Source organism: Macaca thibetana, chromosome 1 (assembly GCF_024542745.1).
Source record: "Macaca thibetana thibetana isolate TM-01 chromosome 1, ASM2454274v1, whole genome shotgun sequence".
Taxonomy (NCBI): Eukaryota; Metazoa; Chordata; class Mammalia; order Primates; family Cercopithecidae; genus Macaca; species Macaca thibetana.
In genome coordinates this window covers 216082774-216098896 of record NC_065578.1, presented here as the reverse complement: position 1 = coordinate 216098896, position 16123 = coordinate 216082774, and the positions used below count along the sequence as shown (strand labels likewise).

Sequence of the window (16123 nt, the reverse complement as noted above, 5' to 3'; positions counted from 1 at the left end):
CTCCGTCTCTACTAAAAATAGAAAAATTAGCCGGGCGTCGTGGCACACGCCTGTAATCCCAGCTACTTGGGAGCCTGAGGCAGGAGAACTGCTTGAACCTAGAAGGCGGAGGCTGCAGTGAGCCGAGATCACACCACTTCTCTCCAGCCTGGGACAGAGTGAGACTCCATCTCAAAAAAAAAAAAAAAAAAGGAAAAGAAGTGGGTTTCCTGAGGCAAACCTGAGTTATCTAAAATGTCAGCAATTTAAACAAAGTTAAAGAGACATTTTTAACTTCTTGGGTTTGTTTTGATTTACAGAATGAATTCTGTTTACCTGAAAACAAGCTATGGCACCTACGACAGTGTAATAAAAATTATCCTCCCTACTTACTTAAATTTAAATGTTTCTCCTAGTTCAGAAGCATTTCCTGGGGAAATTTCAAATATTCCAGAAAAGGGGTAAGGATGGCCACCATAAGCAAATTCTGAAAAGAGAAAACTCATGATTTTTAGTATGTATCACATAAAATTTAACCAGAACGCTGAATTAGCTTTAATAACTGAGGACAACAGTGACACCATCTAAATATTTTTCAGTTTATAAAATGCTTTCACAAATATCTCACTTAGCTATTACTCGTATAAACAGTTGTCACAAAAGACCCAAAACTCAAATAACAGAAGACACTCAAAGATATTCTTGACTGCCATATTTCCCTTTCTTATAATGGCAAAAAGAGTGTGACTAACACACAAAGGTAAATACAGTTCTCTCTGCGTGTCTATGTCATGCCAATCTAGGTAGGTGGTCAGTTCCGTGTTTTGCCACTTTCTAAATTAAAGTGATTAATTTCAAACACATATCTTACTGGAGAAACTGTCTAGTCACCGTGAGTTCATGGTTTCTGGGATAAAGACTCTTGGTTTACCTTTGAGTAGGGTGGAACATTACTAAACCTAAAACACTACTCAATTCTCTTCATTTAAGAAAAAAATAACTGCCAAATTAACACATATACCTACCCACCCTCCCATCCAATCTCCACAGCAAGTCTTTTGGCTAGGATAAACTATTTTTTGACTGTACATCCAATACAAACTGTACATCAGATACAAACTCTGGAGAACAAAATGGAGAATAATTTTAGATAAAAAAATTCCTATAATTTTCTGTTATCTCACTTAGATATTTTAGTGGCTAAGTCTTAGGAGACAAATTTAAATTAATTCCAAACCATGTTTAAATCAACTTCATCACTTTAAAAATATAACCGTAAAAGGTCTTAGAACAAAGCACAGGAAAGAACAGGCAGATACTAAATTTACTTTTAATTCAGACCTGTCCAAAAAAAGCAACAATGTAGTTTGAGAAATAAAGTGGCTATTTTGAAATACAATTTTTAAAGTTTTTTAGTGACAAAATTTTACAAAATACTGTAGATTATCACGTTGGAAAGGGTAAGATTATATTTGGATTCTTAACTTTCTCAATTATAACAAGGAAAGTCATAGATCCATTCTTTTATAAAAAGCAATCACTAATTTTCAGAAATATTAATATTTGATTCTAGCTTTACTAAATTTACATGAACATGTTTTGAAACATGTTTCTAATTATTACTAAATTATTTTATGAAGGGGAGCAATCATTAGGCAGATAATAGAGCCATGGACTAGCATACAGGAATATTTGGGTTCAAGTTTTAGTTAATTATTAGCATTATGACTTTCAGCAGGTTTGGGCCTCAGTTTCTTCAGCTGAAAAATGGAGAAGGTGCCACCTGCCCTTATCTAACCCACCATGATCATGTGGTCCCAAATTTGTGGCATTTTAAAAATGGTAACACATCATACAAATTCAAGAAATACACGTGCAAATGTGGCAAAAGCCAAATCAACCAAAAGAGTAACCCCACAGACTATGATCCCACCCACAGCAATACTCCCAAGCATGAAACTTTCAGCAAGAGCCCGTCAGTATTTCTTGGGATTATTTGGTAGATGTAGACTTTCAAGTAAAATAGAGCTTTAAATGGCAGATTTGTATAGCAAACATTTAATATGCTAAACTGCACCTGGAAACAGGTAAAGTGGAATATAAAAAAGAGTGTAACCACCACACGGACACATTGAAGTAAATGAGTCTCTTCTTGATATTGGTTAAAACTGGTGTATAGTGTTCAGGGATAACCCTGAGTAAAGTGCAATGATATATTCTAAGAGGTCACAAAGACTGCCTAGCTGAAGCGAACAAAGGCATTTGTGCTATAGGGTTAGTTTATAATTCAAAATGATAGATGAAATGAATCAGCAATGTGATCTGTCTTACGCAGACCATTACTATTAGTTACAACTTGATCAGGGGTAGATTATCTTGCATCAAGAGTAGGAATTAGAACAGAAGAAAAAAAACTGTTGAACACATAGCTGCTTGGTTTGAGTGACTCCTGACATGTTTATCCTAATAAAGGATAATAACAAGAATGAAGAGGGCTGAGTTAGTGACAAAGGGCATGATTAGATGTAATCATGGCCGGATTTGTTCAGCAGTTTTTAGACTTCAAAAACTTATAGATTTTATAGACTTATAGGTCTACAAACCAAATTTATTACTGAAATTCCTTCAGGAAATTGGTATTTCAAGTCTGACACTTTCTATCACCAACCTTTCCAACCAAAATTATTGTTTTTATCATGCTATTTTCGAAGCGCAAGGTTTCTTAGGAGGTCCAATATATATGAGAACAAAACAAACTCACTTTATGACAATCACAAAAGGAAAATATTTTTTAAAACATAGTATTTAGAATAAAAGATAAAGTGAATGAAGTGAATGTATACTCTTGTATTTTGAGTCCTTTCTCCCCAAATACATTCTACTTTGGGCATTTTTCCAAAATGCAGTATAAACGAATATGGGGAGATTTTCTTCTACTTTCTGTAATAACATATGGAAGTGGTTAAAAAAAGAGAAAGACCTATAGTTATGGTTTTGCAACTCCTTTAAAGTACAAAATCTTCAGAGAGTATATTTAGACTGTGTGTACACGTACCTCTGCCATAGACTTCAATTCCTGAATGAAAAACTCCAATTCCAATGGATGAGGTATATTCGTTCATCCAATACTAAGAAAAAAAGAAAGAAAAGTTTCAGAATACCTGTTCATTGACAACTCAACTCCACACTACAGAAGTGACTACTCCCCAAATCGTACACTCTGAAACTCCCATGATAAAGATCCAGTTGGTCCTATCTCTGTGCCTTTGCCTGTATCACATCTGGAACGCCTTCCTGGGTCAAAATGATTGTCGCAATTTGAGTGTAAGCACATTATCTAAGCCTTATAGGGCAAGCAATACAATTAAAAGTTTGATCAGTTTGCAGGGCGGCGGTGGGGGGATATTATATAAGAGCTCTCCTGTTAGTGACTTACACACACACACACACACACACACACACACACACAGTGTGCTTTCATATCTATTTTTCTCCTATCCTAAACTTTTCTTCTTATTCTTTGGTGAGCTCCCTGAAAGCAGAAATATTTAATTCTTTTTCAACAAACATTTACGGCATGTATCATGTGTCCTGATTCAGCCCAAAGTTTGATAATGGTAATAATACAGGAATAAATAATGCACAAAGGTTAAAACAACATTCTTACTTCTTACCATTAGCATGAACAAAAACCTCCCAGAAAAGGTAGTATCTGAACTGAGTCTTTAGGAACAAATCAGATTTCCCAGTAAGAAAACTGGGCCATGGGGCCCATGGGGATGGACAGAAATGCCAGGAAGAGGGAAGAGCATATACATAGGTAATATGATAACAAATTACAGGAAATGGCCGGGTGCAGTGGCTCACACCTGTAATCCCAGCACTTTGGGAGGCTGAGGCGGGTGGACCACCTGAGGTCAGGAGTTCGAGACCAGCCTGGCCAACATGGAGAAACCCTGTCGCTACTAAAAAATATAAAATTAGCCGGGCGTGGTGGCACATGCCTGTAATCCCAGCTACTTGAGAGGCTGAGGCAGGAGAAGCGCTTGAACCCGGGAGGTGGAGGTTGTGGTGAGCCAAGATCATGCCATTGCACTCCAGCCCGGGCAAAAAGAGTGAAACTCTGTCTCAAAAAAAGAAAAAAAAAAGAAAAAAAGAGAAATTACAGGAAATGACTGTGAAAGGGGTTAAAAAGGTGAAGTGGAGGGGGTTAAACTGAGAAAAAGGTAAATGAGTTAAGAGCTCACTAAATGAACACTTAGGTAACGCTCAAAAGTATTACAAACCTATTGGATTTCTCCCAGGTTAGGGGACAGATAATTTATCTTTAATTGTTCTAGGTTTATTCAAGTCTTAACCTTGGCTCCAGACCCCTAGCCAGTCTTTCCCAGACCTACACACATTCTCATGCATTGCTGGAAGAAGCATAAATGAACAAGTCAGTTTTTTTTTTTTTTCTAAAATGTCCCTGGGGCAGAGGTGGATAAAAATAAAATTTACCTGGAAGAAGAATTAAGCAATAATAAATAAATATATGAAAAAGAACAAGGAATTTTCCCATCTAGAAACTGAAATATTCATTAAAACAATATGGCACTGTTGCAGGAACAGATCCTGGTACAGACCCTTGTATATATAATAATTTGATATATGATAAAGGAGATATTTAAAATTAATGACAAAGCGTGAATTATTAAAAACATGTTGCCAAAATGGATTATGCACAAAAATAAATTTCATGTATCTAAAAATTCCAGTGTGTCTAAAAATAACTATATAGGGATAGAAGGAAATAGAGTTTAAAAAATTTTAGGTGGGAAAAGACAACCCAAGTAAAGCAAAATCCTAGAATTTATAGAGGAAAACATCAACAGATATTCAACATAAAAATGTACAACTTGGCTGGGCGCGGTGGCTCAAGCCTGTAATCCCAGCACTTTGGGAGGCCGAGACAGGCGGATCACGAGGTCAGGAGATCGAGACCATCCTGGCTAACCCGGTGAAACCTCGTCTCTACTAAAAAAATACAAAAAACTAGCCGGGCGAGATGGCGGGCGCCTGTAGTCCCAGCTACTCGGGAGGCTGAGGCAGGAGAATGGCGTGAACCCGGGAGGCGGAGCTTGCAGTGAGCTGAGATCTGGCCACTGCACTCCAGCCTGGGCCAGAGAGCCAGACTCCGTCTCAAACAAACAAACAAACAAAAACAATGTACAACTTTTTATTTTATAAAACTACATAAAAACAAGATAAAAAGATAAATAATACATAAGAGAGAATCTGTGTGGATATAACAAAGATTCATATGAGAATATAAGTATCCCTCTCGATGTGAATTTTTTGAGTTCCTGATTTGGAGAGACAGAATTTGGATGACAAGTTAGAAAATGAAGGATACTTTTTTTTATGTGAATCAATTTGATTTTGGAAGGAGAGTAGTAAGATTACATACAGTAAGGATTCTTCAAAACATTTACCCAAATCTATGTGATCCTAGAGTCTGGGCAGCAAAAGTTCAGATATGAGTATACTTCTAAATAAAAGCTTCATTAAAAAAAAAAAAAAAACAAATTAGTGGCCAATAAACCTGAACTAACAATCTCAGGAGCAAACAGAAAAACACTAATTAAAACAATGAGGTACCACCCTTCTTTTATCTATCAGATTGGCAAATACTAAAAATACTGCTAATACTGGGTGTTGGGAAGGGTGTGAAGAAGACATTGCACAAGTGTAAATCAATGACAGTGACTTAACCATTTCACCTTCCGGAATCTATTCTATAGAAACACTAGCATATACGCAAAGACATGTCCTAGGACATTAACTGTAGTTGTCTACAATACTGAAAAACTGAAGTCTAAATATCAATAGAGAAATGGCTAATTATAATACATTCATATTATAAACTATCAATCAAAAAAAACAATAAGGTTGACTTGGGAAAATCAGCTGAGTTTAATTTTTAAAAAAGAAAAAAGAATGAGGTAACTCGATAGATATTTAAAAACCACATAAAATAAAAGGATCAAGTCATAATATGTGTAGCATGATCACATTTTTGAAAAATAAGCCTGAGGCTATACTTACATATTAAGTATGGGATGACAAAATAAAACTACCACCAATTGCAACAAAAGAAAGGTTTGAAGCACACAGATCAAACTGTTAACAATTTGGGGGAGAGGAGGACTATAATGCAATACTTTTCAGTTTTAACTCCATACATTCAGGATTGTTTGTTTTTCTACATTTGTTAAAGAGTATTATTTTATAATTAAAAATGTTATTTTAAAGTAAAATGCTATTATCTTAGTTTAATAGGTTTTTATTTGAATTTTTATACTACAGTAAGAGAACAGGTTGCACATATAAAAAATCGTAAACATAAAACTATTAACTGCAGTATTATTTATGTTAGTAAAATGTTGACAACAACCTAAATGTTCATTTATAGGGTCCTAGTTACCTAAACTATGATATATCTATATAATGGAATATTCTTCAGCCATAAAAAGAGGGGAAGGGCTCAGTGTGGTGGCTTACACCTGTAATCCCAGTACTTTAGGAGGTTGAGGCAGGAGGACAGCTTGAGGCCAGGAGTTCAAGACCCCCCTGGGCAACACAGGGAGACCCAATCTCTTAAAAAAAAAAAAAAAAAAAAAAAAGAAAGAAATTAGCCAGGTACCTGTGGTCCTAGCTACTCGGGAGGCTGAGGTGGGAGAACTGAGCCCAGGAGTTCGAGGTTGCAGTGAGCTATGATCACACTGCACTCCAGCCAGGGCAACAGAGACCCTGTCTCTAAAAAAAATTCAAAAAGTGTAGGGGAAGGGGTGATGCTCTTGAAGAACTAAGAGGAAGAGGAAGTAATTTCCAGGATATATTTGTTAGGGAAACAAAAGCAAGTTGCAAAATAATATATGGCAAAGACTTAGACTCCTGAATCTTTTCCTAGGCCCATCTGTACACTTACTTGTAAAATCAGGTTTTAGCAAAGAATCTTGCTAATTCAGTTCAGCAAGAACCCCCAACCTTTGCTATCTGATCACCTCCATATCTGGTCAGGTTCCTCATCCTCCACCATCCCCCGGTGATGTCAGATTACCCTGGCATATCTTCACAAAGAATTGTGTTAGGTTGGTTTAGCCAGAACCCCCCGACCCCTAATGTTTCCTCTTAGAAATTTTCCATCCACTGACCCTCCACCCTGCCCCCTGGCTGCAAATTCCCATTTGCCCACACTGTGTTTGGAGTTGAACACAGTCTCTCTACTCCACTGCAAAATCCCATTGCCATGGCCTCTCTACCTATCACAATAGTCTTGAAAAGAGTTTGTTGGCCAGGTGCGGTGGCTCACGCCTGTAATCCCAACACTTTGGGTGGCCGAGGTGGGCGGATCACGAGGTCGGGAGATCGAGACCATCCTGGCTAACACGGTGAAACCCCGTCTCTACTAAAAATACAAAAAAATTAGTTAGGCATGGTGGCGGGTGCCTGTAGTCCCAGCTACTTGGGAGGCTGAGGCAGGAGAATGGCGTGAACCCAGAAGGTGGAGCTTGCAGTGAGCCGAGATCATGCCACTGCACTCCAGCCTGGGCGACAGAGCAAGACTCTGTCTTAAAAGAAAAAAAAAAAAAAAAAAAAAAGAGTTTGCCTTACTATGCTTTTAAAAATTTTTTTGTATGAGAATGTCTGTATCTACACCTTACAGCCAGCAAACAACTCCTGCAGGCCAAATCTGGCCCACCTCCTATCTTTGCAAATAACATTTTATTGGAACACAGCCACGCTCACTTGTTTGCAAACTGTCTATGTGGCTTTTATGTGGAGTTGAGTGTGACAGATAACCAAGATATTTACTATCTGGTTATTTACAGAAAAAGTTTGTGTAAGATCCCTGTCATATGCAAATATCTTTTTTTTTTTTTCAAAAAAGAAAAAGAAGAAAAAACCAGAAAATCATGAAAATAGTTACCTACCAAAGGTGGATGAAAGGGAAAGAGACAGAAGACTTCCTAAGATATCTTTTTATATATAATTTTGACATTTGAACCACGTAAATGTTTTTCACAAAGTTAGACTTAGAAAAAGAAGTGAGAAGTGAAGCCAGCTGGACCTCTTGGGTCGAGTGGACACTTGGAGAACTTTTCTGTCTAGCTAAAGGATTGTAAATGCACCAATCAGCGCTCTGTGTCTAGTTAAAGGTTTGCAGATGCACCAATCAGCACTCTGTAAAATGGACCAATCAGTGGGATGTAGGTGGGGCCAAATAAGGGAATAAAAGCTGGCCACCCGAGCCAGGAGGGGCAGCCTGCTCAGGTCCCCTTCCATGCTGTGGAAGCTTTGTTCTTTCACTCTTCACAATAAATCTTGCTGCCGCTCACTCTTTGGGTCTGCACTACCTTTATGAGCTGTAACACTCACCATGAGGGTCTGCGGCTTCATTCCTGAAGTCAGCGAGACTATGAACCCACCAGAAGGAATAAACTCCGGACACATCTGAACATCTGAAGGAACAAACTCCAGACACACCATCTTTAAGAACTGTAACACCATGAGGGTCCGTGGCTTCATTCTTGAAGTCAGTGAGACCAAGAACCCACCAGAAGGAACCAATTCTGGACACATTTTGGTGACCATGAAGGGACAATCACCAAGCAGTGAGTACCACTGGACCCCTTTCGCTTGCTAATTCTATTTTTCCTTAGAATTCGGGGGCTAAATACCGGGCCAGTGAAAAGTGACTAGCACGGCCGCTGGACTAAAGACATGGGTGTCAGGCTTTCTGGGAAAGGGCTCTCTAACAACCCCTGACTCTTTGGAGTTGGAAGCATTGGTTTACCTGGAACCAGCTTCCGCCTTTCCTGTACTTCTGGGCTGAGCTGAGGGTCGACAGAGAGGAAAGCCATTCAGCTTTGGGGTCTGACAAGTTGGTTGATCCTGCGGCCGTGAGCAGAACTAAGTCATGTCACCCACGCGAGACTCAGCCATCTATCCTATCCATGCTGACCCTTGCCTCCTGGGTCCTAATGCTTGTCAGACAAACTTCCTCTCGCCTCTCTTCTCCGAGGCTAGTCCTGCTTCTAAAAACCACTCCCTGTCTCTGGTGCTTTTCTAGTTTCTCCTGTAAGAATGATTTCTAGTATAAACTTCAGGACTCTGTTCCCTTCTTTAAGCACCCGGGCTCACCAATCAGAAAGACATAATTTTTGCCCAAAGTGCCGTTGAGTGGGGAGACCAACTATCCTTTTAGGATCCCTCCTCAGACAAGCAGGCCTAACAAAGCCTATTCCTGAAGCTAGGATATGGGGAGCCTCAGAAATGATATCCTTCCTATTCACATGATGATAAGTGAGGACAAAAGACACTCTTCCAACTCTGGAGATCCCCCCCTCCCTCAGGGTATGGCCCTCCACTTCATTTTTGGGGCATAACATCTTTATAGGACACAGGTAATGTCCCAATACTAACAGGAGAATGCTTAGGACTCTGACAGGTTTTTGAGACTGCATCGGTAAGGGTCACTAAATCCGATTTTTCTCGGTCCTCTTTGTGGTCTAGGAGGCCGGGCAAGGGTGCAGGTTTTCGAGAATGCGTCGGTAAGGGCTACGAAATCCAACATTCCTTGGTCCTCCTTGTGGTCTAGGAGGAAAACTAGTGTTTCTGCTGCTGCGTCAGTGAGTGCAACTATTCTGATCAGCAGGGTCCAGGGACCGTTGCAGGTTCTTGGGCAGGGGGAGAAAAACCAAAACCGCAGGTGGTTTTAGATGGGAAACACTCAGGCATCAGCAGGCTCACCCTTGAAAGGCATCCTAAGCCACTGGGACCAATTTGACCCACAAACCCTGAAAAAGAGGCAGCTCATCTTTTTCTGCACTATGGCCTGCCCCCCCCCAGTATTCTCTCTCTGATGGGGAAAAATGGCCACCTGAGGGAAGTATAAGTTACAACACTATCCTGCAGCTTGACCTTTTCTGTAAGAGGGAAGGTAAATGGAGTGAAATACCTTATGTCCAAGCTTTCTTTTCACTGAAGGAGAATACACAACTATGCCAAGCTTGCAGTTTACATCCCACAGGAGGACCTCTCAGCTTACCTCCATATCCTAGCTTCCCTATAGCTCCCCTTTCTATTAACTAAGCCTCCTCTAATCTCCCCTACCCAGAAGGAAACAAGCAAAGAAATCTCCAAAGGACCACAGAAACCCCCAGGCTATCGGTTATGTCCCCTTCAAGCTGTAGGGGGAGGGGAATTTGGCCCAACTCAGGTACATGTCCCCTTCTCCCTCTCTGATTTAAAGCAGATCAAGGCAGACCTGGGGAAGTTTTCAGATGACCCTGACAGGTACACAGATGTCCTACAGGGTCTAGGGCAAACCTTCTATCTCACTTGGAGAGATGTCATGCTACTGTTAGATGAAACCCTGGCCTTTAAGGAAAAGAATGCGGCTTTAGTGGCAGCCCGGGAGTTTGGAGATACCTTGTATCTTAGTCCAGTAAATGACAGAATGACAGCAGAAGAAAGGGACAAATTCCCTACCGGACAGCTAGCTGTCTCCAGTATGGATCCCCACTGGGACCTCGACTCAGATCACGGAGACTAGAGTTGCAAACATCTGTTGACCTGTGTTCTAGAAGGACTAAGGAGAATTAGAAAAAAAGCCCATGGATTATTCAATGATATCCACCATAACTCAGGGAAAGAAGAAAATCCTTCTGCCTTTCTTAAGCAGTAATGAAAGGCCTTAAGAAAATATACTCCCCTGTCACCCAACTCACTAGAGGGTCGACTGATCCTAAAAGATAAGTTTATTTCCCAGTCAGCTGCAGATTTCAGGAGAAAGCTCCAAAAGCGAGCCCTGGGCCCCGGGCCCTGAACAAAATCTGGAGGCATTATTAAACCTGGCAACCTCGGTGTTCTATAACAGGGACCAAGAGGAACAGGTCAAAAGGAAAAGCGAGATCAGAGAAAGGCCACAGCCTTAGTCATGGCCCTCAGACAAACAAACCTTGGTGGTTCAGAGAGGACAGAAAATGGCGCAGGCCAATCACCCGGTAGGGTTTGTTACCAGTGTGGTTTACAAGGACACTTTAAAAGAGATTGTCCAACGAGAAACAAGCTGCCCCCCTGCCCATGTCCACTATGCCGAGGCAATCACTGGAAGGTGCACTGCCCCAGAGTACAATGGTTCCCTGGGCCAGAAGCCCCCAACCAGATGATCCAGCAACAGGATGGAGGATGCCCGGGGCAAGCGCCAGCTCATGCCACCACCCTCACTGAGCCCCGGGTATGTTTAAGCATTGAGGGCCAGGAAATTGACTTCCTCCTGGACACTGGTGCTGCCTTCTCAGTGTTAATCTCCTGTCCTGGACGACTGTCCTCAAGGTCTGTTACCATCCGAGGAATCCTAGGACAGCCTGTAACCAGGTATTTCTCCCACCTCCTCAGTTGTAATCGGGAGACTTTGCTCTTTTCACATGGCTTTCTTGTGATGCCTGAAAGTCCCACACCCTTATTAGGGAGGGATATATTAGCCAAGGCTGGAGCTATTATCTACATGAATATGGGGAACAAGTTACCCATTTCTTGTCCCCTACTTGAGGAGGGAATCAACCCTGAAGTCTGGGCATTGGAAGGACAATTTGGAAGGGCAAAAAATGCCTGCCCAGTCCAAATCAGGCTAAAAGATCCCACCACTTTTCCTTATCAAAGGCAATATCCCTTAAGGCCTGAAGCTCATAAAGGATTACAGGATATTGTTAAACATTTAAAAGCTCAAGGCTTAGTAAGGAAATGCAGCAGTCCCTGCAACACCCCAATTCCAGGAGTACAAAAACCAAACGGTCAGTGGAGACTAGTGCAAGATCTTAGACTCATCAATGAGGCAGTAATTCCTCTATATTCAGTTGTACCCAACCCCGATACCCTGCTCTCTCAAATACCAGAGGAAGCAGAATGGTTCATGGCTCTGGACCTCAAGGATGCCTTCTTCTGTATTCCCCTGCACTCTGACTCCTGGTTTCTCTTTGCCTTTGAGGATCCCACAGACCACACATCCCAACTTACGTGGTCGGTCTTGCCCCGAAGGTTTAGGGATAGCCCTAATCTGTTTGGTCAGGCACTGGCCCAAGATCTAGGCCACTTCTCAAGTCCAGACACCCTGGTCCTTCAGTATGTGAATGATTTACTTTAGGCTACCAATTCGGAAACCTCATGCCAGCAGGCTACTCTAGATCTCTTGAACTTTCTAGCTAATCAAGGGTACAAGGCATCTAGGTTGAAGGCCCAGCTTTGCCTATAGCACGTCAAATATCTAGGCCTAATCTTAGCCATAGGGACCAGGGCCCTCAGCAAGGAATGAATACAGCCTATACTGGCTTATCATCACTCTAAGACATTAAGCTGCGGGGGTTCCTTGGAATCACTGGCTTTTGCCGGCTTTGGATCCCTGGATAGAGCAAGATAGCCAGGCCCCTCTATGTTATAATCAAGGAGACCCAGAGGGCAAATACTCATCTAGTAGAATGGGAACCAGAGGCAGAAACAGCCTCCAAAACCTTAAAGCAGGCCCTAGTACAAGCTCCAGCTTTAAACCTTCCCACAGGACAAAACTTCTCTTTATACGTCACAGAGAGAGCAGGGATAGCTCTCGGAGTCCTTACTGAGACTCCTGAGACAACCCCACAACCAGTGGCATATGTAAGTAAGAAAACTGATGTAGTAGCAAAAGGCTGGCCTCACTGTTTATGGGTAGTTGGGGCGGTGGCTGTCTTAGTGTTGGAGGCCATCAAAATATTACGAGGAAAGGATCTCAATGTCTGGACTACTCATGATGTAAATGGCATACTAGGGGCCACAGGAAGTTTATGGCTATCAGACAACCGCCTAGATACCAGGCACTACTCCTTGAGGGACTGGTGCTTCAAGTACGTACGTGAGTGGCCCTCAACCCTGCCACTTTTCTCCCAGAGGATGGAGAACCAATAGAGCATGACTGCCAACAAATTATAGTCCAGACTCATGCCACCCGAGATGATCTCTCAGAAGTCCCCTTAGCTAATCCTGACCTTAACCTATATACTGATAGTAGTTCATTTGTGGAGAATGGGATACGAAGGGCAGGTTCTGCCATAGTTAGTGATGTAACCGTACTTGAAAGTAAGCCTCCTCCTCCAGGGACCGGTGCCCAGTTAGCAGAACCAGTGGCACTTACCCGAGACTTAGAACTGGGAAAGGGAAAAATAATAAATGTGTATACAGATAGCAAGTATGCTTATCTAATCCTACATGCCCATGCTGCAATATGGAAAGAAACAGAGTTCCTCATCTCTGGGGGAACCCCCATTAAATACCACAAGGAAATCATGGAGTTACTGCACGCAGTGCCAAAACCCAAGGAGGTGGCGGTCTTACGCTGCCGAAGCCATCAAAAGGGGAAGGAGAGAGGACAACAGCAGCATAAGCGGCCGACAGAGGCAGGGAAAGGCCAGCAGAAAGGAAAGAGAGAAAGAGGCAGAAAGACAGAGAGAGGAGGAGACAGAGACAGAAAGTCAAAGAGAGAAGGAGAGAGAGGAGGAGACAAAGGAGGAGTCAAAGAGAGAGAGAAAGAGATTGAAGTAGTAAAGAAAAAACAGTGTACCCTATTCCTTTAAAAGCCAGGGTAAATTTCCGTCTACCCAGCCAAGGCATATTCTTATGTGGAACTTCAACCTATATCTGCCTCTCAGACAGTTTGCAAGAAATAATACAATCTATCCTTACTCTACAATCCCAAATAGACCCTTTGGCAGCAGGGACTCTCCAAAACCGCCGAGGCCTAGACCTTCACACTGCTGAGAAAGGAGGACTCTGCACCTTCTTAGGGGAAGAGTGTTGTTTTTGCAGTCAGGGATAGTATGAGATGCTGCCTGGCATTTACAGGAAAAGGCTTCTGAAATTAGACAATGTCTTTCAAACTCTTATACCAACCTCTGGAGTTGGGTGACATGGCTTTTACCCTTTCTAGGTCCTGGGACAGCCATCTTGCTATTACTCGCCTTCAGGCCCTGTATTTTTAACCTCCTTGTTAAATTTGTTTCCCCTAGGATCGAGGCCATCAAGCTACAGAGGGTCTTACAAATGGAACCCCAAATGAGCTCAACTAACAACTTCTACTGAGGACCCCTGGACCAACCTGCTGGCCCTTTCACTGGCCTAAAGAGTTCCCCTCTGGAGGACACAACTGCAGGACCCCTTCTTCGACCCTATCAAGCAAGAAGTAGCTAGAGCGGTCATTGCCTAATTCCCAACAGTAGTTGGGGTGTCCTGTTTAGAGAGGGGAGTGAGAGATGAGGCCAGCTGGACTTCCTGGGTCAAGTGAGCACTTGGAGAACTTTTCTGTCTAGCTAGAGGACTGTAAATGCACCAATCAGCACTTTGTAAAAACACACGTATCAGTGCTCTGTGTCTAGCTAAAGGTTTGTAAACGCACCAATCTGCACTCTGTAAAAACGCACCAATCAGCATGGTGTCTAGCTAAAGGTTTGTAAACGCACCAATCAGTGCACTCTAAACATGCACCAATCAGCGCTCTGTGTCTAGCTGAAGGTTTGTAAATACACCAATCAGCACTCTGTGTCTAGCTAAAGGTTTGTAAATGCACCAATCAGCACTCAGTAAAATGGATCAATCAGTGCTCTGTAAAATGGACCAATCAGCAGGATGTGGGCGGGGCCAAATAAGGGAATAAAAGCTGGCCACCCACAGCAGCAGCGGCAACCTGTTCGTGTCCCCTTCCACGCTATGGAAGCTTTGTTCTTTTGCTCTTCACAATAAATCTTGCTGCTGCTCACTCTTTGTGTCCGCACTACCTTTATGAACTGTAACGCTCACCACAAGGGTCTGCAGCTTCATTCCTGAAGTCAGTGAGACCACGAACCCACCGGAAGGAAGAAACTCCAGACATATCTGAACATCTGAAGGAACAAACTCTGGACACACCATCTTTAAGAACTTAACACTCACTGCAAGGGTCTGCGGCTTCATTCTTGAAGTCAGCGAGACCAAGAACCCAGTGGACAGAACCAATTCTGGACACAGAAGTACATCTCAAAACTGAAGTCAAACAAAAACAAATGAACCTAGTTGTGTATCAAATTGATAACCACACAGAAAATAAAAAAGAAATTAACTTCTGAATATAGTAATCTGTCCACATACCCTTACTGAGATATATTCTAAGGACAAAATGAAGTGCAAAGAAATCTCAAACTGAGATGTGTTGCTTATAGTGGTACTGGTGTAATTCCAAAACTATTTGTATGTACTACAGGATGTGTATGTAGCAAGAGGTGTGCAGTTGCGGATGCAAGAGATCTAGGTTGTGCGTTCCTTATGAGAATCTAACAAATGCTTGATCATCTGAGGCGGAACAGTTCATCTTGAAACCATTCTCCCTCCCCCGCCCCAGGTCCATGGCAAAATTGTCTTCCACGAGACTAGTCCCTGATGCCAAAAAGGTTGGGGACTGCTATACTCTAGTACAGAACAAATGAGTACATATGCTGATGGCGGGAACCAGAGTTGTCAATGTAGTAGAGGGAGATACAAAACACGGAAGAGGAAATGGAAGAAGCCCGTGTTACTGGATTGTAACAGGAGGCACACTGAAGTAGAAGCAATGAACATACTGTCCAGATCTTGGTTTCTCTTCCTAAAAGGAATCAGGACTCTGGAGAAATGGTGATTCCAAGTTAGGGCAAAAATGTGTAAGGTGAGAATTGCTCAAAGAATGATGGACACGTGTCAAAATTATAGAGAAGCTGGCCTAAAAGCAGTTTTCATTAGTCAACTTTGGGAAGAGGTGAACATCAAAAATGATCATCATAATGGACTATAGAATATTGAATAAAAAGACTCTCAGAGTCCCCGGTAATGCTTAAAAAAAAAAAGTAAAAGGAGGAAAGCTCTTGTTTTAATGGAAGAAAGCCAGCTAATACAAGTAGACGAAAGGGCAAAATTAGGCAATCACCATTTTGTTGCCACCAGTTGAGTCAGTTGAGTTATGGATGATAACACCATTAGAAGAAAGGCTGTTTAAGAATGATACACACACTGTCTTGAAGTGTCACCTCCTCCTCCCCCACCATTTCTCCCTTTTCGCACTAAT

At 42.0% G+C, this 16123-nt stretch overlaps 3 protein-coding genes and 1 pseudogene across 4 annotated transcripts in view; all 4 read right to left on the bottom strand.

Moving 5' to 3' along the window:
* The window catches only part of LOC126951160 (40S ribosomal protein S2-like), a 375530-nt pseudogene that overhangs the window by 55929 nt on the left and 303478 nt on the right, over nucleotides 1-16123 (bottom strand). The gene's annotated exons all lie outside the window — the stretch shown is intronic.
* Nucleotides 1-16123, bottom strand: part of EFCAB2 (EF-hand calcium binding domain 2) — a 483350-nt gene that overhangs the window by 426600 nt on the left and 40627 nt on the right. The gene's annotated exons all lie outside the window — the stretch shown is intronic.
* The window catches only part of LOC126951220 (cytochrome c oxidase assembly protein COX20, mitochondrial), a 213754-nt gene that overhangs the window by 166755 nt on the left and 30876 nt on the right, over nucleotides 1-16123 (bottom strand). The window lies entirely within an intron of this gene.
* The window catches only part of DESI2 (desumoylating isopeptidase 2), a 63226-nt gene that overhangs the window by 19669 nt on the left and 27434 nt on the right, over nucleotides 1-16123 (bottom strand). Inside the window, exons 2-3 of the mRNA XM_050785068.1 lie at nucleotides 3035-3107; nucleotides 373-466 (exon numbers count right to left, since the gene is read on the bottom strand). Of these exons, the coding sequence (XP_050641025.1) occupies nucleotides 373-466; nucleotides 3035-3107 (167 nt within the window). The remainder of the gene's footprint in view (nucleotides 1-372; nucleotides 467-3034; nucleotides 3108-16123) is intronic.